Raw genomic sequence first — 19,525 nt, forward strand, 5'->3', positions numbered from 1 at the left:
TTAGAATGGTGACTATTCCCCGAAATAAATACAGTTATTTCTTCGGCAGAGCCTTTTGCGCATTGTCAAACTCCCTCACCACCACTTCGCATTTCACCTCCTGGCATAGCCGACGCCGACGCGACGGGTCGAGCTTGGACGCGAATTCAAGCCCGCTCGCGCGCTCGACGGCCTCAAGCGGGACCTCGAAATCCGTCAGGGGTTGGGAGTTGGGGATCCGGGCATTGGGCAGCACGAACGCGCCGAGCGCAACCTTGTCGTTCGGCCCCGTGCCATGCTCAGCATAGATGACCTTGTAGAAATGCGTAGGCACGGCGACATTCGGCGGGTTGCCAATGACCTCGTACGTGACGCGGTACTTGCCGTCCGGGTCCTTGCGCGGCAGATACAGCGGGCCCGTGACGATGCGCACGGACGGGTACCGCTTGGTCAGGTTGCGGCAGAATTCCTCAAAGTGCGCCCAGTAGTCGCGGTTGAAGCCCTCACCAACCTGCGGGCACATGTTGGTCAGCGCAAAGGTTGCGTCCATGGCGTCCTGGCTCCATTTCGCGTCCGCCGCGGGCACCTGGTGTCCGCGGTCGTACCCGGAGCGAAAGTAGTCCGCCAGCCGGGCTCGGAACAGCGACGGGATGTTCGTGTCTTCGTAGAAGTCGCTGCCGCGCCGGTCGCCTCCCTTCAGGGAGAGCGAGTGCGGCGTGATGTGCTCGGCCACCCAGGCCGGATTGCGTGTGCGCCGGTCGTACGCGCCAACCAGCGGCAGGCTGCGCAGCTCATCGGCAATGGGGCCCGGGAAGCCGTACTGCAGGATGCCGGCCGGATCGACGGGGGCCTGAGCTTGAGCTTTTGTGGCGAGCGACGGCGGCGGCGCCTGCACGGGCGGAGACGGCGTCGTTTTGGGCGCAGGAGGAGCTGTTGTCGGAGCTGGGGGTGCTGCTGTCTGTGCTGTCGTCTGCTGGCGTGGGGTTTTGGCCGAGTAGAAGAGCGCAGTGACACCGGCCCCGGTGGCCGCGCCAGCGGCGGCAATGAGGGCAAAGGTGGCCTTGGACATGGCGACGAATTGATCGCAGCAGCGAGCTCGATCAACGAGCTTTTTGCGTGTTGAACTTCGGCTGTTCCGCGTAGGAAACTAAAAAAAAAAAAAAAATAAATAAAATTACGAGATTCGTGTTTCCAAATTGCCAAATCAGGCAACTCTTTATTGGCCAATCACATGTCGTGCATTTCGATCGCCATGAACGGACATGGGCTCTACTACGCACTCGCAGCGAAGCCCGTTGATCGAACGGAGATATCGGGAAAATCAAACTTTGCGTGAAGGCAAAGGCTGGAATGCGCAGTTCTGTCGTGGGAAATGCCTTTTTCCTGTGTTTCTTGTCGATAATAGTCCCCGGCCAATCCTTGTGTGTCGCCATGGGCGGCAATGCTGTCTGCATGCGGACCTTGGGAGATTGACAAAACCATGCAGCTGCAGATGTGCTCTGGCTTCTTTCAGTGTGCATCGTCATCCTTCAAAACACAAAGAGAGTGCTGAATGTCGATGATTCCTTTAACGTCGGAGCTCGTGGAGACTGTTGTGCGACCCTCTGACATCACATCACCAACTCCCGGTAACCTCAGTAAATACTAATACGACACCGTGAGGATGGCTGTTTTTAGCACCGACACCCGCGGCTGGGTGATGAGTGCCGTCTCCGGCGTTGGTAAGTCATCCTCCAGGCTTCTGCGAAACTGATTTCCGCTGATACCGGGTTTGAAGCCTGCATCCTGGGCGCCAGCCTCATCTGGATTGACGTACTGCTGCGCTGCTGTGGCAAGCCCAGCTTCGATATCACCAACAATGGCTTTCTGGCGTCGGCGATGAGTCTGAGTGCGGGGGTGATGGTAGGTATCACGTCTCCCCATGGCTGGGGAAGAGAAGTGCTGAATCTCCGGGACAGGTCTTCTCATCGCTCTACAGTATGCTGCCCACCTCCAGAGATTATCTGACACGGTCCGGCTTGTCCGAAGCAGCAGCCGCCTACATTCTGATTGGGCTCTTTGTCTTTGGCGTGATGGTGTTGCATGTATTTTCCGCGGTGGTGCACCGGTACATCCCCTCGCATATTGTGGACTGCTCCCACACGCACGAGCATCATGGCGGGGATCTCGAGAGCGGAAACAGGGACGCCGAGCAACAGAACAACAAAGGACAAGACTCGCCGGAGGTGAACGCCCGGTCGAATGGGGCCACCGAGCGCACGCCACTGCTCGCCAATACCGAGGGCATGGGCCGAATGCCAGCACGTGCGACACGATCGACGGGCCAGATCCGTCCGCGCGTGCAGCACCGCGAGTCGCTTCGGCAGCGTCTCGGACGGCAGTTTACCCAGTTCCTGCGAGGGACCAAGCCGTTCTGCGAAGATGACGCCACCGGGCCCTGCTACGGCGTGTCGCAGACATGTGGCCGCGAGTGCGCAAAGATCCTCGACGCCCCCGGCGTCGTGCCGGTCACGCCGGCGCTGACGGCGCCGCTGCCGCGAGCCGCCCGTGAGCCGGAGACGACGCAGACTGACAGAGACGGAATGCCCGAAACCCCGCTGACGGTCCGGCACATGCCCATCGGTCCGGTTGACGATCTCACGCGGCCGCTGGTCGGTCAGGAGCAGGCCCCGGATTACTTCTCGCAGCCCGTGTCACAGACACAGACGGAGGACGGGGACACGACGACTGCGCAGGGCAGCGAGGACTTCTCATCAAACAGCGTCACGAAACTGTCCGACCCGGAGCTCACGGGCCAGCAACAACAACACCACCACCATGTTCCGCAAAACGCTTTCCTCTCCATCGGCCTCCAGACCTCGCTCGCCATTGCCCTGCACAAACTCCCCGAGGGTTTCATCACGTACGCTACCAACCATGCCAGCCCGACGCTAGGGCTTACCGTGTTCCTTGCGTTGTTCATCCACAACATTACCGATGGCTTTGCTCTGGCTTTACCACTCTTCCTGGCTCTACGCTCCCGCGTTCGCGCCATCTTCTGGGCAAGCCTGCTTGGCGGCGTCAGCCAGCCGATGGGCGCGGGGATCGCAGCGCTGTGGATCTGGTACACGGGGAGCAGCAACAAGTCCGCCTCGGTCCATACAGATGATGATGGCGCTGATGATGGGATCTCGTGGGGGGTCTACGGCGGTATGTTCGCGTTCACAGCCGGCGTGATGACCTCCGTTGGGTTGCAGTTGTTTTCCGAAGGGATCAGTCTGAGCCATAGCCATCGACTGTGCATTGTGTCTGCGATTCTCGGGATGGGGATTTTGGGGATTAGTTTTGCGTTGACGGCGTCGTGACGCCGATTGGGAATTATTCATAGATTGTGTATTCTTATTCATGGCACAGCATTCATGGGATTACGGGTACAAATTGCAGGGATACTGGAGTACATGGAACTAGGAATATAGAGATATGGTTTGTTATTGTTGCTGGTTCTTTGCCTGGAGCTCCCGCTCCCTCTTCCGCGCAAGGTACCGCTCGCGAGCACTCGAAACCTCCGCCTCCGTCTTGCGGCTCTTGAGCTTCTCCGCCAGCTCCCTCTGGCGGGCCTCCTCGGCCTCTTGCTCCTGACGAGCGCGCTCCTCGAGCTGCTTGGCGAGCATCTCGGTCTGTCGCGCGCGCTGCGCGAACCGCGCTGCCGCCGACGTCGCTGCTGATGCACCGGGAGGACGCGAACCAGGCTCCCGCGTCGTTGGCGCAGCTTGACTGGGAGTTGTCTTCTTCTTCGGCGCCACGTTCAACCCCGCCGAGAGCAACTGCCGCTTATCAACGACCTCACCCTCGTCATTGATCGCGATGTTCTTGCCCTTGGTGTTGAGCTCCGCGGCGATCTGCGCGGGGGTCTTCTCCTTCTCTGCCTCTTCGTCATGATGCTCCACGGTCGGCTTCTCGCCAGCAGCCACCTTGGCCGCGGCTTCCTCCGCCGCCTGGATCGCCTCTCCATGCTGCGCGTCGCTCCGCGCAAGCATATCCCGGTAGAAACTGACCAGGCCGGTCCCGCCGCTCTTGCGCCGCCGCTCTTCCTCTTCTTTCTCGCGCCGCGCTTCTTCCTCTTCAAGCCGCCGCAGCTCCTCCTGCTGCGCGCGGTACGCGGCCGTAACGAATTTCTCCTTGTCCGCGTACGCGTCGCCCTCGGCTTCGCGCTCCCGCTGGAGCTTCCGATCGTGCGCGCGGAGGTGGTCCCGTTTGCGAATCTCGGCGCTGCGTTGCAGCGCCTCCATGTATCGTGACCGGCCTTGTTCTTGCGCGGCGGCTTCTTTCTTCTTCTGCTCCTGCGTCGCTTTCATGCTGTCGTACACGTCGTCATATGCGTAAATGGACGGGTCGAGGTTCTTCGCCTCCTCGGCTTGTTTCTTCGCGGTATGCATCGCGGCGAGGTTGACGTAGTCTTTACTCGAGCCGGAGAACTGGAGACCGTATTTTTTTTTCTTCTTTCCTGCGTCATTGTCTTCTTCCTCCTTATCGTCATCGCTGTCATCGGCAAATATCGAGTTCTTTTTGATCGGTTTCATGCCGAGCTTCCCGTTGGGCGGTTTCGCCGGTAATCCGGGTCGAGACGGTTTCTTACTCGTCTCACTCTCCTCCTCCTCCTCCTCTCGCGCCGCAGACGGAGCGGAGTCCTCTCCCAACCCTCCTAACGTCGTGATCTCCTCGATGCCGCCATCCCGACCCTGCGCACCCGAGTCGGAGTCATCATCTTCGTCAAATATCGTCTTTTTCCGTTTCTGGCCCGCGGCGAGATTCGGCTTGTTCAGAGTGGGTGGCTTCTTGCTATTGGGAAGGTTGAGGCCGTACGAGAGCTTCGGTGGATTCATTGTGTAATCCAATCAATTAAACCGTTGAATAAATCAGTTGGGTATATACTCCGTAGCCCATGTTGCTACGAGTACACCGAGCTGTTCGGCGATCTGTCTGCTGTCTTGAAGTCAACGTCGAATCAAGCTCCGTTATCAGATAACAATTAATTACAGAAATTAAGCTCCTGAAACGGCTAGCGCATTTCTTATCACGTCACGTGATTTATCACGTGGAAATTCTTATCCCGCCTCAAACTGGGCTCTGTGAGAAGCTTGGAACGACGACGAGGTACAGACACAAACCGGCAATGTCCTACTATTTCACGATTCTCTCCCCCAAGGACGTCCCGCTATTCAGCATTACATTTGGCACGTCCAAAGCTGGCGGGGATGGCGTCGCGCGGTTCCGATTCCCAGAGTCTGCAGCCTACATGAACCAATTCATCGTCCATGCCGCGTTGGATATTGTCGAGGAGGCGCAATGGACGAATGGCTCACTGTAAATTCCCTAACCACTGCAATTATATCTTTAGAGAAGTACTAGTTAGTGCTGAGGGGGAATTTATTTTAGGTATCTTAAACATATCGACACATACCCCCCCGCCGCCGCCTATGTCTCTGCATTCCTCACCCCGTCCGGTGTGCGGTTTTTACTCCTGCATCAACCACCCCCCAACGCCGCTGCTGGGACCGCGAGCGGATCCGGTTCGTCGTCGACGAGTACGTCGGTGAATCCGTTCGCGGGACTGGCTTCGTCAATGTCCGGGTCGGGATCGGCATCGTCGCCCACCTCGGCCTCGCCGTTGGCCCGCGTTGCGTCGAGTAGTAGCTCCGTGGCGACGAATCCGACGTCTCCGCAGGCAGAGGAGGCCGTTAGGCAGTTCATGAATGAGGTGTATGAGAATTGGGTCAAGACGGTCATGTCGCCGTTTTATCGGCAGGGGATGCCGGTGACGAGTCCGGTTTTTCGGGCGAGGGTGCAGGCGGCGGCGAGGAAGTGGTTGTAGTTGATTTTTCCTTTGTTTTTTTCCTTGGGAAGTATTTTTTTTTCTTTTTTTTGGGAAATTTTCTTGCATGGGATGGTGTTGGGGTTTTCAATTCTGGGAATGCTCATTATGATATTAGACATCGATTCAGGTACATGGTCCAGTCAATCCATCCAAATGTCGTCCATCAATCAATATACTGTAGCTGCAGAGAAATCGACATAATTCCTCCCGAAGTCACGAATCCCGCCCCCAAGGTGTAAATCATGCTGCCGTCGTCGTCTGCCCAGCGGGCACATGTGCTGACGCTGCGTGCGGTACATGTGATGATGATGCATGCGGCAAATGTGATGATGCTGGTGGTACATGTGATGATGTTGTTTGTGTTGCGGCGGCTGTCGCCTGCCCCATCTGCGGCGCCAATTTCCTGACCGTCACCGACCGGAAATTTTCCACGGCTTGCACCACGTCGTCGACCTTGGCAACCGCGCCAAAGATGCCGCCCTCGGCCTTGATCGATTCCAGCGTGCTCTGGTGTAGCGACGGCTCGCTCGCCGCACAGCCGTCCTCCAGCAGCACGCAGTCAAACCCGCGGTCGTTGGCTTCCCGCATCGTGGTGTAGACACACACGTCTGTCGTCGCGCCCGTCAGGATCAGGTTCTTGATTCCCTTGATTCGCAAGAGCAGCTCAAAATCTGTGTATGCAAAGGCGCCACGGCCCGGCTTGTCGATCACCGGCTCCCCCGGGATCGGGTACAACTCGTCAATCGTATCGTGCCCGACTTCCCCACGCACGAGGAGGCGTCCGAGCGGTCCGGGGGACCCAATGCCGAGGCCGGATGCATTGTTGCGGGAGCGGTAGGCTTCCCGCGGTGATAGCGTCGACAGATCTGGCCGGTGTCCTTCCAGCGTGTTAGCTAAGCTGTTGCTGTCGTCGTTGTGAACTTTACCTTCTCGAGTGTGATAAACCGGAAATCCGGCCGCCCGAAAAGCGTGTAGGAGACGCTGGAGTTTTGGAATGATGGCGCGCGTATGGGAAATGTCGTAACCTTGATACTCAAGATACCCGCCAGGGGCACAAACTACATGGCTAAGTTGACGTTCTCAAAAAGAAAAGGAACACACTCACAATCTTTTTGCATATCAATAATAACCAGTGCCGTCGTAAAAGGCGTGAACGTAGCATCATGCGGCCAGTCATACGGCTGGGCACTGATCTGCCCCTTCTTGACCTTGTGATGCGGCGTCTGTCGCGGACGGTCGACCACAGGCCCGTGATTGTGTGTTGGATTCAACACCGTCAACGTCCAGATGCCCGGCGTGCCGGCCGCCACGAGCATGAACGGGCAGTCCATTAGCCGCGACGTCCGCTTGCGCTTGCGCGTCTCCTCTGTCAGACCGTTCCGTGGCCGATATTGGCCGCCGCGGTCACAGCGCAGCCAGATCTTGGCGGTGCGGCCAGGCTTCTTCTCCGTCGGCGTGCTGGACGACTTCACCACGATGTTGTATCCATGTGCCTTGCCGTGGGCCTGGACAGCGGCTAGGAGAGACGCCCTGGTAAATGTTAGCTTCACTGAAAAGTACTTCAAGCTTAGAGGACGGATGGATGTACTTGTCCGGGTAGGTCCCCTCCGGTGGCGGAATGAGCTCCATGGCTGAATCGGGGATATCCTGCAGGTCGCTGGGCGCATCGAGGTTCAAATCCGCGTTGTCAGCCATAATGGGCGAGCCGACTGGATTGCCACTGGAGAAAATGTCAGCTCCAATCGAGCTAGGGAGTAGTCATGTCATCTCATGTATCGAGCTCGATAGTACTTATCAACCAGATGAGAGCGAAGCGCAAACGACCAACGTACCCAGAGGCCCCAAAATCACCGAAAAACGCCAGATCCACCAGTACGCGCGAGGGACGCGCTGGTCAGTCAATTAGACGAAGCTTTGCTCCAGTCCAGCAGCTCTGCTCTTCTTTGCCTAAGATCAAAGCCGGATAATACGCGCAACACCGAAGCTGGTTTCAGGCATCAAGGCAGAAACTCCGGCCACCACCCCAGCACAGACAAGCCGCGTTGGCCGCTGAGGGGCCGCTCCGCTAATCCTAGAATGGCTTAGCGTAAATCCAAGTGGGCACGTGCGTTCCAATCACGTGCTGAACTCCATCACGTGCCCAGAGCGGCCTGATCAGGCCTCCTGACGTCGGTGAGACTCCATCCCATCCTTCTCCCCGTCCTGCAGACATTCCGCCATCGCTGATACGGCCCTCTTCCCCCAGTTCGGGGGTTGCAGCAGTCCGGACGGCACGGTAGGTTCATGACTTTGCAGGCCTCGAGGGTCGGCTCCTCCCGCGTCTCCGAAACGGCCCCGGGCGAGAGACCACAACAAACAAAGCCAGCGCAGCAGCCTGGACGTCTGCGCGCTGGATTTGCGACACTGCTGTGACAGCGTGAATACTGTGGCAATTTTTGGACGGACGGCGGTCTCGTACGGAAACTTCCTGTCCTCCCCGTATATCCATGAACTGCCAGTATTGACGCCGCCCATTTCTCTCTCCCCCCCCCTACTCCTACAATCATGCCGGCGGCTGACGCCAACCACACCTCTGGCAACCAGTCCTCCGGCAGCTCGCTGGAAGAGGAACTCGCATACTACAAGTCCCAGTATGAGCAGCTGGAGGCGGAACTGGCCGACTTCCAGGCCTCCAGTCGGGAACTGGAGGCCGAACTGGAGAAGGACATTGAGGCTTCGGAGAAACGGGAGAGACAACTCAAGAGCCAGGTGGAGAGTCTGACCTACGAGGTGGAGGAATGGAAGGTGGGATCATGCTCCCAGTCCCATCCACCGTGATCTGCCTCCTCGCTGACGCCGAAGCAGTCCAAATACAAGCAGGCAAAGGCGGAAGCCAGCGCGCAGCAAAGCTCCCTGCAAAAGGAGATTACCTCCCTGCGGGAGGCCAACCGCACTCTGCAACTGAAGATACGCGACATCGAAGTCATAAACGATGACTACGAGCGCCAGGCCCGGAATACTACCTCGTCCCTGGAGGATCTCGAGTCCAAGTACAATGTCGCCATCGAGCGCGGGGTGCTGTTGGAGGAGGAGATCAAGAATAGCGAGCAGGAGCGCGAGGCTCTGCGAATCGACGCGCAGCGCTTACGCACAGAGTTGTCGGATCTCAAGATTGAAAACGAGATCATCACGGAGAAGCTCCGGAAAGCGGAGGCTGAGCTGCAGCGTCGTCGGCAGCCCCCGTATCTCGAACACACCTCTACTCAGGACACGGAGCCACCCCAGCTGTCCCCAACGACGGCTTCAGCGTCTTCCACCCTCGCCACCCCGCAGACCAAATCGGTGTCGTCGGCGACGTCAGAATCCATCACCCCACCGTCCCCGACGACTTCGGAATGCTCGATCGGCGTCTCCAAGTCCGGGCAGGATCGGTCCATGTCCCGCCCTCGGGGATCAATTTCGAGCAATGGAGGGCAATCCTCCTATGCACGGCATACCCGCACGCCGTCCATTCCACGTGGCGCCAACGGGTCCACTACTTCTCGACCAAACGGCTCTCGACTGCCATCAGCAAACATGCCGCGGTCGGGGTCATTATACCAGATCCGCGGCCTCATCGGCAAAATGCAGAAGCTCGAGGAGAGAGTCCAGTCTGCGCGGTCACGGCTGCCGGCGCCCGCCGAAAGAGTCAATGGCACGCCGCGGACGCCCTCGACGTTCTCGTCGTCAACATCAACATTGATCCCGACCACGGTCACGATCCGTTCCCGCCGGCGGGTCAGCGGAGGGAGCGTGAGCTCGTCCGTTCGGGATGATGATGCCTCAGTGGCGTCGTCGACCCACCAGAGCCGACTGTCGTACAATCGGCCGCCGGACAGCCGACCGAGCAGTCGTGCCAGCGTGTCCAGTCGCAGTTCGATCGGACACAGTAGCATTGCCAGCAGCGTCACCAGTGGGATTCCGCAACCCCGGTCGGAGAGCCAGCAGAGCTACAGCCTGAGCGGGTCACGCACGCCACTGGGCCACTACTCGACCAACCCCACGACGGAGAGTCGGCGGCCGCCGTCGACCACGAAACCCTCCTTCTCTCAAAGTATCGGTCTTGGCAGCAGCGTCTCCGTGCTCAGGCGGGAAAGCGCGACGAAGCTAGCCTCGCCGCCTAGTCGCCGCGGCACCGGCGATCAGGAGAAGTTCATGCGTACTTCCATCCCGACACCGGGCACCCTGAAGAGGCGGCCTGGCGGATCGTTCGGCGCGCCGGGAATGGCGGGTCAGCGACCCGGCCTGGGGAGTCCGCGACGGATCAGTACGGGAATTGAGAGGCCGCGCTTGTCGGATGCCCGGACGGCGCATGAACGGAAGAAGAAATACAGCGATCTTGGGGAAACATACTAATGAGGAATTCCTGTCCTCTGTTCTCTTTCGATGTCTTCTCTTTTCTTTTTTTTTTTTTTTTTCCCCGATGATTCCCAATTGTCGTGGTCGGGCGTCTCGTTTCGATGTTATGTACCTGGCGTACGGGCGTAGTATCGGGACCTCTTTGGGGCGCCGATGGGTTGTCTCTTTTCTTTCTTCTCGTTTCTACTTTCCTTTGTACATAGTCAAGAATGGAACCATAGTATACACTGATCTACTGCTCCAATCGAGTAGTTTGCCAGTCCTCAGCCTGTGTAGCAGACAGTCGAGCATCGTCCATCCATACTCTCTGTCTCGGACCTCTCCTGTTCGATTGCAGATCCAGAACCCGAGCATCTGCAGAGGCCAGAGATGCAGCTAGCAGACTGGCATGCGTAACCAGCTTCACTCAATATACTATCACGTGATTGATATTTTGTACTAGTAGGGTCTACTATTCACGTGATCCAATTAATCCCAAGTTCCCAACAAGCCGATGACGTCGGTCTCGGACACTTGGCAGCTTGACTGGACCGTCGGATTACGAGGACACGTCGTGTTGCGGAATTCAAACCTCTCGTTCATGATGCATTCGGCATTTTAGCAGAGTGTAACGATTGATTGATTCATTTATTTTTAGACGGTACGGAGTACCTGAATCCTAGCCCCGATCAGGGAACCGCATGACAAAATGACCTCGAAACTCGGGATCATTCAACTCGAAGTACCTTCTTAGCCTCGGGGCAGTCGGGCTCAAGTTCTGTTGAGCTCTCGGAGATCGGCGTCGATGCTGTCTTACGGAGTACGAGTACACTGCTGGTACATAATACACCATTTGTGAGACCCTCCCGGTCTCCGAATTCCGTATTCTGCTATTCGAGATGAAAGATTGAGAGAGAGAGAGGAGATTCTTATGTAACCCATGGTTCTTTCCCTTGTTCCTCCAGGTTGAATACAAATTTGTGGTTGATCTTCCTTTCACCAAAGAGGACCTGTTGATGGTAATTTTCTCCGTATTGCGATTACGGTACCTCTCCCTTCAGGGCAAATGCGTATTTTAATTCCACCTCAACAAGCTGGAATCGTCAGTTGGGGAGTAATTCTCCGGGCGCTGATTGGCCCACGCCCATCGTGGGGTATTTACTCTGTTTTTGTCGGTCCCCGGTCTCCGATTCGGCCAGTCAGAGCGGGTTCGGTGGAGCTTCTCAGCATTCGGTGGTATCAGCACGGTCTGGCGTTTTGGTTTTCTTTGGGGCATCCAAGATAGCAGAGCTGGAAAAAAAGAGGCAGAAAACCACACCTAAACATCGCCCTTGTCCAGCTTTTTCTTCTTCTTCGATTCTTTCTGACGCTCCCTTGCTCGCGTCCCGTTAGATTCTTTCTCCTTCCCGCCTTCCTTTTTTTTCTCCCAAATTCCGATTGCTGGCGCGTTCAATTGTCCGGGGCGTTGGGGTTGGATCTAGGGTTGGTGCTCTCCTCCCCTGTCGGAGGTTTTTTTGTTGATATCCTGGCTGCTGTTGGCTTCAACCTGCAAAAGCGACGTTATGCTGACGGCTCGAGTCCAGTGTGCACAAGGTCTTGTTGATACGTTATAATTCTACTGCCAAGGGCCGGATTGTAGTGTCTTTTGACGACGTGGAATCCGGCATTGACGGTGCACACATTTCCAATTCCTTTCGGCTTGGCTTCGAGATCAGTGCATTCTGCATGGAGTCGTCGTGATAGAGATCCTTCATCATGTCCTCCAACGTCAACGGAACCAAGCCGCAGAACGGCTACCCGAGTGCGTATGCCGCAAAACATAACCTCCCCTCGCATTTCATTGGCGGTAACAGCCTGGATGTCGCGCCGCCGAGCAAGGTGAAGGATTTCGTGGCTGCGCATGATGGCCACTCCGTCATTACATCCGTAAGTGCAGCTGCCAGCGGAAACGCAGGTCCAGTCACTAACGGCGTCGTTCGTAGGTCTTGATTGCCAATAACGGCATTGCCGCGGTCAAAGAAATCCGTTCCGTGCGAAAATGGGCCTACGAGACCTTTGGAAACGAGCGTGCCATTCAATTCACCGTGATGGCCACCCCCGAGGACTTGCAGGCCAATGCAGATTATATCCGCATGGCCGACCAATACGTCGAAGTCCCCGGAGGCACAAATAATAACAACTACGCAAACGTAGAATTGATCGTCGATATTGCAGAGCGAATGGATGTGCATGCCGTGTGGGCAGGATGGTATGACCGAGATCCCACCCATGGGAGACGAGAATCGGAATTTCCGCTGACGGCAACAGGGGTCATGCGTCGGAAAACCCGCGATTACCGGAAGCCTTGGCTGCGTCGCCTAAGAAGATCATTTTCATTGGTCCTCCGGGCTCGGCCATGCGGTCGCTCGGAGACAAGATCTCATCAACGATAGTCGCTCAGCACGCGGGGGTTCCCTGCATTCCGTGGTCGGGTTCGGGCGTTGATGAGGTCGTTGTCGACGAGGACGGCATTGTCCGAGTGGAGGACCATGTCTATGATCGAGGCTGCACGCACTCGCCCGAGGAGGGCTTGGAGGTCGCCCGCAGAATTGGCTTCCCCGTCATGGTCAAGGCCTCCGAGGGCGGTGGCGGCAAGGGCATCCGCAAGGTCGAGCGCGAAGAGGACTTTATTAGCATGTACAACGCGGCCGCCAACGAAATCCCCGGATCTCCCATCTTTGTCATGAAGCTGGCCGGCAACGCCCGACACCTGGAGGTCCAGCTTCTGGCGGACCAGTACGGCAACAACATCTCCCTCTTTGGCCGCGACTGCTCCGTCCAGCGTCGCCACCAAAAGATCATCGAGGAAGCGCCCGTGACCATCGCCAAACCGTCCACCTTCCAGGCCATGGAGCGTGCCGCCATCCGTCTCGGCAAGCTCGTCGGCTACGTGTCCGCAGGCACCGTCGAGTACCTCTACTCGCATGCCGACGACAAGTTCTACTTCTTGGAGCTCAACCCCCGTCTGCAAGTAGAGCACCCTACGACCGAGATGGTGACGGGCGTAAACCTCCCCGCCGCGCAGCTCCAGATTGCAATGGGTATCCCCCTGCACCGTATCCGCGATATCCGCCTGCTGTACGGCGTCGACCCGCACACCTCCTCCCCCATCGACTTCGACTTCTCCAACGAAGAGAGCCACAAGACCCAGCGCCGCCCGCAGCCCAAGGGCCACTGCACCGCCTGCCGTATCACCTCGGAAGACCCCGGCGAGGGCTTCAAACCGTCCAGCGGCACAATGCACGAGCTCAACTTCCGCAGCTCGTCCAACGTCTGGGGCTACTTCTCCGTCGGCACGTCTGGTGGTATCCACAGCTACTCTGACAGCCAATTCGGCCACATCTTCGCCTACGGCGAGAACCGCTCCGCCTCTCGCAAACACATGGTGGTCGCTCTCAAGGAGCTGAGCATTCGCGGCGATTTCCGGACAACGGTCGAGTATCTCATCAAGCTGCTCGAGACGCCCGCCTTCGAGGATAACACCATCACAACCGGTTGGCTCGACGAGCTCATCTCCAACAAGTTGACTGCCGAGCGGCCGGATCCGATGATCGCCGTCATCTGCGGCGCCGTGACGCGGGCCCATCTGGCCAGCGAGGCCTGCATTGCCGAGTATCAAAAGGGCTTGGAGAAGGGTCAGGTACCCTCCAAGGACGTGCTCAAGACCGTCTTCCCCGTGGACTTTATCTACGAGGGCCTCCGCTACAAGTTCACCGCCACGCGGGCCAGCCTGGACACCTACCATCTATTCATCAATGGATCGAAGTGCTCCGTCGGCGTCCGCGCCCTCGCCGACGGTGGGCTTCTCGTCCTGATGAACGGCCGCAGCCACAACGTTTACTGGAAAGAGGAGGCCGCTGCCACCCGTCTGAGCGTGGACGGGAAGACCTGCCTCCTGGAGCAGGAGAACGATCCCACGCAGCTGCGCACGCCCAGCCCTGGCAAGCTCGTCAAGTTCACCGTCGAAAACGGCGATCACGTCCGCCGCGGCCAGCCATTTGCGGAAGTCGAGGTCATGAAGATGTACATGCCGCTGATCGCCCAGGAGGACGGCACCGTGCAGTTCATCAAGCAGCCCGGCGCAACCCTCGAGGCTGGAGACATCCTCGGCATCCTCACCTTGGACGATCCGTCCCGCGTCAAGCACGCGCAGCCGTTCACCGGCCAGCTGCCCGACATGGGTCCGCCCCAGGTGGTCGGTAACAAACCCCCGCAGCGGTTCACTCTCCTGCACAGCATCCTTGAGAACATCCTCCGGGGCTACGATAACCAGTTCCTGATGAAGTCGACGCTCAACGAGCTCGTCGAAGTGCTGCGCAACCCGGAGCTGCCTTACGGCGAATGGAACGCCCAGATCTCTGCACTGCACTCCCGCATGCCGGGCAAGTTGAGTACGCAGTTGGCCCAGGTTGTCGAGCGCGCTCGGTCGCGCCAGGCCGAATTCCCAGCCAAGCAGCTGCACAAGACCATAGCCAAGTATATCGAGGAGAATGTGAACCCCTCCGATGCCGACATTCTGCGCACGACCCTCCTGCCCCTTACCCACATCATCGACCAGTACAAGGATGGTCTCAAGGTGCATGAGTACAGAGTCTTCATCGGCCTGCTCGAGCAGTATTACGACGTTGAGAGCAAGTTCACCGGTCGCAACACCCGGGACGAGGAGGTCATTCTCAGGCTTCGCGACGAGAACAAGGACGACATCCGCTCGGTCGTGCAGACCGTTTTGTCGCATACCAAGGTCGGCACCAAGAACAACCTCGTCCTCGCCATCCTGGAAATGTATCGCCCCAATCAGCCACATGCCAGCAACGCCGCCCCGCATTTCAAGCCCATTCTGCGCAAACTCACCGAACTGGAGTCGCGCGCCGTGTCCAAGGTGGCGCTCAAGGCCCGCGAGCTGCTCATCCAGGGCGCTCTGCCGTCGCTTGAGGAACGCGCATCGCAGATGGAGCACATTTTGCGATCGTCTGTGCTCGAGTCCCGCTACGGCGAGTCTGGCTGGGACCACCGGGAGCCGGACCTCGAGGTTCTCAAGGAGGTTGTCGACTCCAAGTACACCGTCTTCGACGTGCTGCCACTTTTCTTCTCCCACCCAGACAGCTGGGTGACGCTGGCGGCCTTGGAGGTCTATGTTCGCCGCGCGTACCGGGCCTATACCATTAAGGGCGTGCAGTACCATAACGAGGGCGACCAACCGTTTATCTCCTGGGACTTTGCGCTGGGCAAGATTGGCCAGGCGGACCTGGGCATGCCCGTGTCGACCCATCCGTCGACGCCTGGCACCCCGACGTCGGAGACATTCAATCCGCTCAAGCGCATCAACTCCGTCTCCGACATGTCATATTTGATTAACTCGGACGCGGAGACCATTCCGCGCAAGGGTGTCATCATCCCCGTGGAGTACTTGGAGGATGCGGACGAGAGCCTCTCCAGGGCGCTGGAGGTATTCCCGCGCGATGCGAGACCCAAGAAGAGTGTCGAGGGCAATTTGTTGAGCATGGAGCTCGCCAACAAGCGCAGGCCATCGGCGCGGTCGGACGGCCCGGAGGAGCTGTCGCACGTCTGTACCGTGGCCATTCGCGACGTTGAGCGCCAGGACGACGCGCAGCTGTTTGCTCAATTCAGCGAGATCGTGGCCAACCACAAGGAAGAACTCCTGGCGCGCGGAGTCCGCCGCGTGACCTTCCTTTGCGGCCACAAGGACGGGACGTACCCGGGCTACTTCACCTTCCGCGGGCCATCGTACGAAGAGGACGAGAGTATCCGGCACAGCGAGCCGGCATTGGCATTCCAGCTGGAGTTGGGCCGCCTGTCCAAGTTCAAGATCCGGCCGGTCTTCACCGAGAACCGCAACATCCACGTGTACGAGGCGATCGGCAAGGGCCCAGAAAATGACAAGTCTGCCGACAAGCGCTACTTCACTCGCGCCGTCGTGCGGGCCGGCCGGCTGCGGGACGACATCCCCACGGTCGAGTACCTCATCTCGGAGGCCGATCGGCTGCTCAATGACATCTTGGATACGCTGGAGATCATCGGGAACAACGGCTCGGACATGAACCACATCTTCCTCAACTTCTCGCCCGTGTTCCCGCTGCAGCCCAAGGACGTTGAGGAGGCGCTGGCGGGCTTCCTGGACCGGTTCGGTCTCCGGCTTTGGAAGCTGCGAGTGACGGGGGCAGAGATCCGTATTCTGTGCACAGATCCTGTCACGGGCCTGCCGTACCCATTGCGGGTGATCATCACCAACACGTACGGCTTCATCATCCAGGTCGAGCTGTACGTGGAGAAGAAGACCGAGAAGGGCGAGTGGGTGTTCCACAGCATCGGTGGTACGAACAACATCGGATCGATGCATATGCGGCCCGTGTCCACGCCGTACCCGACCAAGGAGTGGCTGCAGCCGAAGCGGTACAAGGCGCACGTGATGGGCACGCAGTACGTGTATGATTTCCCTGACCTGTTCCGACAGGCGTTCCAGAACAGCTGGAGCAAGGCGATCGAGAAGGTCCCGTCGCTGGCGGAGAAGCGGCCACCCGTGGGCGAATGCATCAAGTACAACGAGCTGGTCCTGGATGACCAGGACAATCTGGTCGAGGTGTCCCGCGAGGCCGGTACCAACACCCACGGCATGGTCGGCTGGATCGTCACGGCCTTCACGCCCGAATACCCGAACGGGCGCCGCTTTATCATCATTGCCAACGATATCACCTACCAAATCGGATCTTTTGGTCCGCAGGAGGACAAGTTCTTCCACAAGTGCACGGAGCTCGCGCGCAAGCTGGGTATCCCGCGCGTCTATTTGTCGGCCAACTCTGGAGCGCGCATCGGAATGGCGGACGAGCTGATCCCGTACCTCAATGTGGCGTGGAACGATCCCCAGGAGCCGGAGAAAGGGTTCAAGTACCTGTATCTCACTCCCGAGGTCAAGAAGAGGCTGGATGAGCGCAAGAAACAAGAGGTCATCACTGAGCTCGTCCACGAGGATGGCGAGGAGCGGCACAAGATTACGACCGTCATCGGGGCCAAGGACGGCCTGGGCGTGGAATGCTTGCGGGGGTCCGGGTTGATCGCCGGCGCAACGTCGCGCGCTTACGAGGACATCTTCACCATCACGCTGGTAACGTGCCGCTCCGTAGGTATCGGCGCGTATCTGGTGCGCCTGGGTCAGCGTGCGATCCAGGTCGAAGGCCAGCCGATCATCCTGACGGGCGCTCCGGCCATCAACAAGCTGCTCGGCCGCGAGGTGTACACGTCGAACCTGCAGCTCGGCGGCACGCAGATCATGTACAAGAACGGAGTGTCGCACATGACGGCGAACGACGACTTTGAGGGCATCCAGAAGATCGTGGACTGGATGTCGTACGTGCCGGACAAGAGAGGGTCACCCGTGCCGATCCGGCCACTGTCGGACCCGTGGGATCGCGACATCGTGTACTGCCCGCCGCAGCGAGAGACGTATGATGTGAGGTGGATGATCGCCGGCAAGGAGGAAGACGGCGAGTATCTGCCGGGTCTGTTCGACCGGGATTCGTTCGAGGAGAGCTTGGGCGGATGGGCCCGGACGGTGGTCGTCGGCCGCGCACGCCTGGGTGGCATCCCGATGGGCGTCATTGCCGTCGAGACACGCACGGTGGACAACGTGACACCGGCGGACCCGGCCAACCCGGACTCGATCGAGATGGTCACCATGGAAGCCGGTGGCGTGTGGTTCCCCAACTCGGCCTTCAAGACGGCACAGGCGCTGCGGGACTTCAACCACGGCGAGCAGCTGCCGGTGATGATCCTGGCGAATTGGCGTGGGTTCTCGGGTGGCCAGCGAGATATGTACAACGAGGTGCTCAAGTACGGATCGTACATTGTCGATGCGCTTGTCAAGTACGAGCAGCCTATCTTTGTCTACATTCCGCCATTTGGCGAGCTGCGCGGTGGTTCATGGGTAAGTTTTCTGATTATTCTGCGCTCTACTTTTTTAGATTCGCTGCTAACATTGGAGCTTAGGTTGTCATCGATCCGACCATCAACCCAGACTACATGGAGATGTACGCGGACGAGGAGTCTCGTGGCGGCGTCCTGGAGCCCGAAGGCATTGTCAACATCAAGTTCCGCAAAGAGAAGCAGCTGGACACCATGGCACGTCTGGACCCGGTGTACGGCGAGCTCCGCCGGCAGCTCGAGGACAAGTCTCTGAGCAACGAGCAGCTGTCGGAGATCAAGTCGAAGATGGCCGCTCGGGAGGACAAGCTGCTGCCGGTGTACATGCAGGTCGCGCTGCAATTCGCCGATCTGCACGACCGTGCCGGCCGCATGGAGGCCAAGGGTGCCATCCGACAGGCGCTGCAGTGGCGCAACGCGCGGCGGTTCTTCTACTGGCGCCTGCGCCGACGCCTCAGCGAGGAGCTGATCCTGAAGCGCATGGCTCAGGCCCAGCCGCAGATGGCCTCCACCTCGTCGTCCCGGGAGACGTGGCTGCGCACCTTGACGGCGTGGGGCGGATTCCTGGAGCGCGAGTTCGAGCGCGACGACCGCAAGGTGGCGCTGTGGTACGAGGAGAACAAGGAGCACATCTCCGAGCGGATCGAGGCGCTCAAGACGGACGCCGTGTCGCAGGACGTGGCGCACTTGCTGATGAGCAACAAGGAAGGCGGACTGAAGGGGGTACAGCAGGTGTTGAGCATGCTGCCGGTGGAGGAGCGGCAGGAGGTGCTGAACTACCTGGCCACATCGTGATTCTGTCTTTTCTTTTGTTTTTGTTTTGTCTATTGATATTGTTATGTGTCATGACCTGGTATAGATCATGCGTGATGCTGGATATGTCCGTAATCGATAACCTTTGGTTGATGAGCTGTTTTCTTTGCAATTTGCATTCCATTCATTTTCGTATCAATTTGATCGAAATATAAATTTGCAAAGGAGTTCTCCAATCAGCACGCACCAATATCTGCAAACTTCTGTAATGGTAGCGATGATTGCCATTGATTGGTGAAAACTGATTTTTGAACGTGTTCACAGCTAAAATTGCAACGGTTGAGTTCACCGTTTCATGATTCGCCCCTCAGACGCTGCCTTTCAGAGTCTGGGGCTCTGTTGGAACTTCAAAGACGAACGAGGCTGGAGAGAATCGCAAATCCGTTCTCAAATGAAGCATTTAATTCACTCGTAGACGTCAATTCTGTATTTGAATCAAGAATGCACGCGTAAATTCTGTACCTGCTTGGAAAGGGAGCTTTGCGAAAACATTTTTTGCTCTCAAATCGCTTTTTGCAAAACCCGAATCGCGGCTCACGACGCCACGAG

General features: G+C 58.1%; 7 protein-coding genes across 7 annotated transcripts; 4 read left to right on the forward strand and 3 right to left on the reverse strand.

The window, feature by feature from the left end:
* Window positions 1–34: 34 nt before the first annotated feature.
* On the reverse strand, window positions 35–1,048 carry VTN31DRAFT_321 (uncharacterized protein; the record flags this gene model as incomplete). Its single annotated transcript, XM_069403464.1, has 1 exon — window positions 35–1,048. The coding sequence occupies one exon, from the start codon at window positions 1,046–1,048 to the stop codon at window positions 35–37; it is 1,014 nt and encodes a 337-aa protein (XP_069263177.1).
* Window positions 1,049–1,642: 594 nt separating this feature from the next.
* On the forward strand, window positions 1,643–3,323 carry VTN31DRAFT_322 (uncharacterized protein; the record flags this gene model as incomplete). The annotated part of the gene is made up of 3 exons (XM_069403475.1): window positions 1,643–1,700; window positions 1,757–1,881; window positions 1,938–3,323. The coding sequence occupies 3 exons, from the start codon at window positions 1,643–1,645 to the stop codon at window positions 3,321–3,323; spliced, it is 1,569 nt and encodes a 522-aa protein (XP_069263178.1).
* Window positions 3,324–3,446: 123 nt separating this feature from the next.
* On the reverse strand, window positions 3,447–4,841 carry VTN31DRAFT_323 (uncharacterized protein; the record flags this gene model as incomplete). The annotated part of the gene is made up of 1 exon (XM_069403486.1): window positions 3,447–4,841. One exon carries the CDS (start codon window positions 4,839–4,841, stop codon window positions 3,447–3,449), a length of 1,395 nt encoding a protein of 464 aa, XP_069263179.1.
* A 290-nt stretch (window positions 4,842–5,131) lies between these two features.
* VTN31DRAFT_324 (uncharacterized protein) lies at window positions 5,132–5,830 on the forward strand (the record flags this gene model as incomplete). Its single annotated transcript, XM_069403497.1, has 2 exons — window positions 5,132–5,322; window positions 5,395–5,830. 2 exons carry the CDS (start codon window positions 5,132–5,134, stop codon window positions 5,828–5,830), a joined length of 627 nt encoding a protein of 208 aa, XP_069263180.1.
* A 243-nt stretch (window positions 5,831–6,073) lies between these two features.
* On the reverse strand, window positions 6,074–7,528 carry VTN31DRAFT_325 (uncharacterized protein; the record flags this gene model as incomplete). Its single annotated transcript, XM_069403508.1, has 4 exons — window positions 6,074–6,711; window positions 6,760–6,891; window positions 6,939–7,363; window positions 7,422–7,528. The coding sequence occupies 4 exons, from the start codon at window positions 7,526–7,528 to the stop codon at window positions 6,074–6,076; spliced, it is 1,302 nt and encodes a 433-aa protein (XP_069263181.1).
* Window positions 7,529–8,377: 849 nt separating this feature from the next.
* VTN31DRAFT_326 (uncharacterized protein) lies at window positions 8,378–10,207 on the forward strand (the record flags this gene model as incomplete). The annotated part of the gene is made up of 2 exons (XM_069403519.1): window positions 8,378–8,617; window positions 8,678–10,207. The coding sequence occupies 2 exons, from the start codon at window positions 8,378–8,380 to the stop codon at window positions 10,205–10,207; spliced, it is 1,770 nt and encodes a 589-aa protein (XP_069263182.1).
* A 1,737-nt stretch (window positions 10,208–11,944) lies between these two features.
* Window positions 11,945–18,958, forward strand: VTN31DRAFT_327 (uncharacterized protein; the record flags this gene model as incomplete). The annotated part of the gene is made up of 4 exons (XM_069403530.1): window positions 11,945–12,115; window positions 12,172–12,437; window positions 12,497–18,167; window positions 18,230–18,958. 4 exons carry the CDS (start codon window positions 11,945–11,947, stop codon window positions 18,956–18,958), a joined length of 6,837 nt encoding a protein of 2,278 aa, XP_069263183.1.
* Window positions 18,959–19,525: the final 567 nt, after the last annotated feature.

The sequence above is a fragment of the Thermomyces dupontii genome (genome assembly GCF_041956625.1).
Source record: "Thermomyces dupontii strain NRRL 2155 unplaced genomic scaffold VTN31scaffold_1, whole genome shotgun sequence".
Taxonomy (NCBI): Eukaryota; Fungi; Ascomycota; class Eurotiomycetes; order Eurotiales; family Trichocomaceae; genus Thermomyces; species Thermomyces dupontii.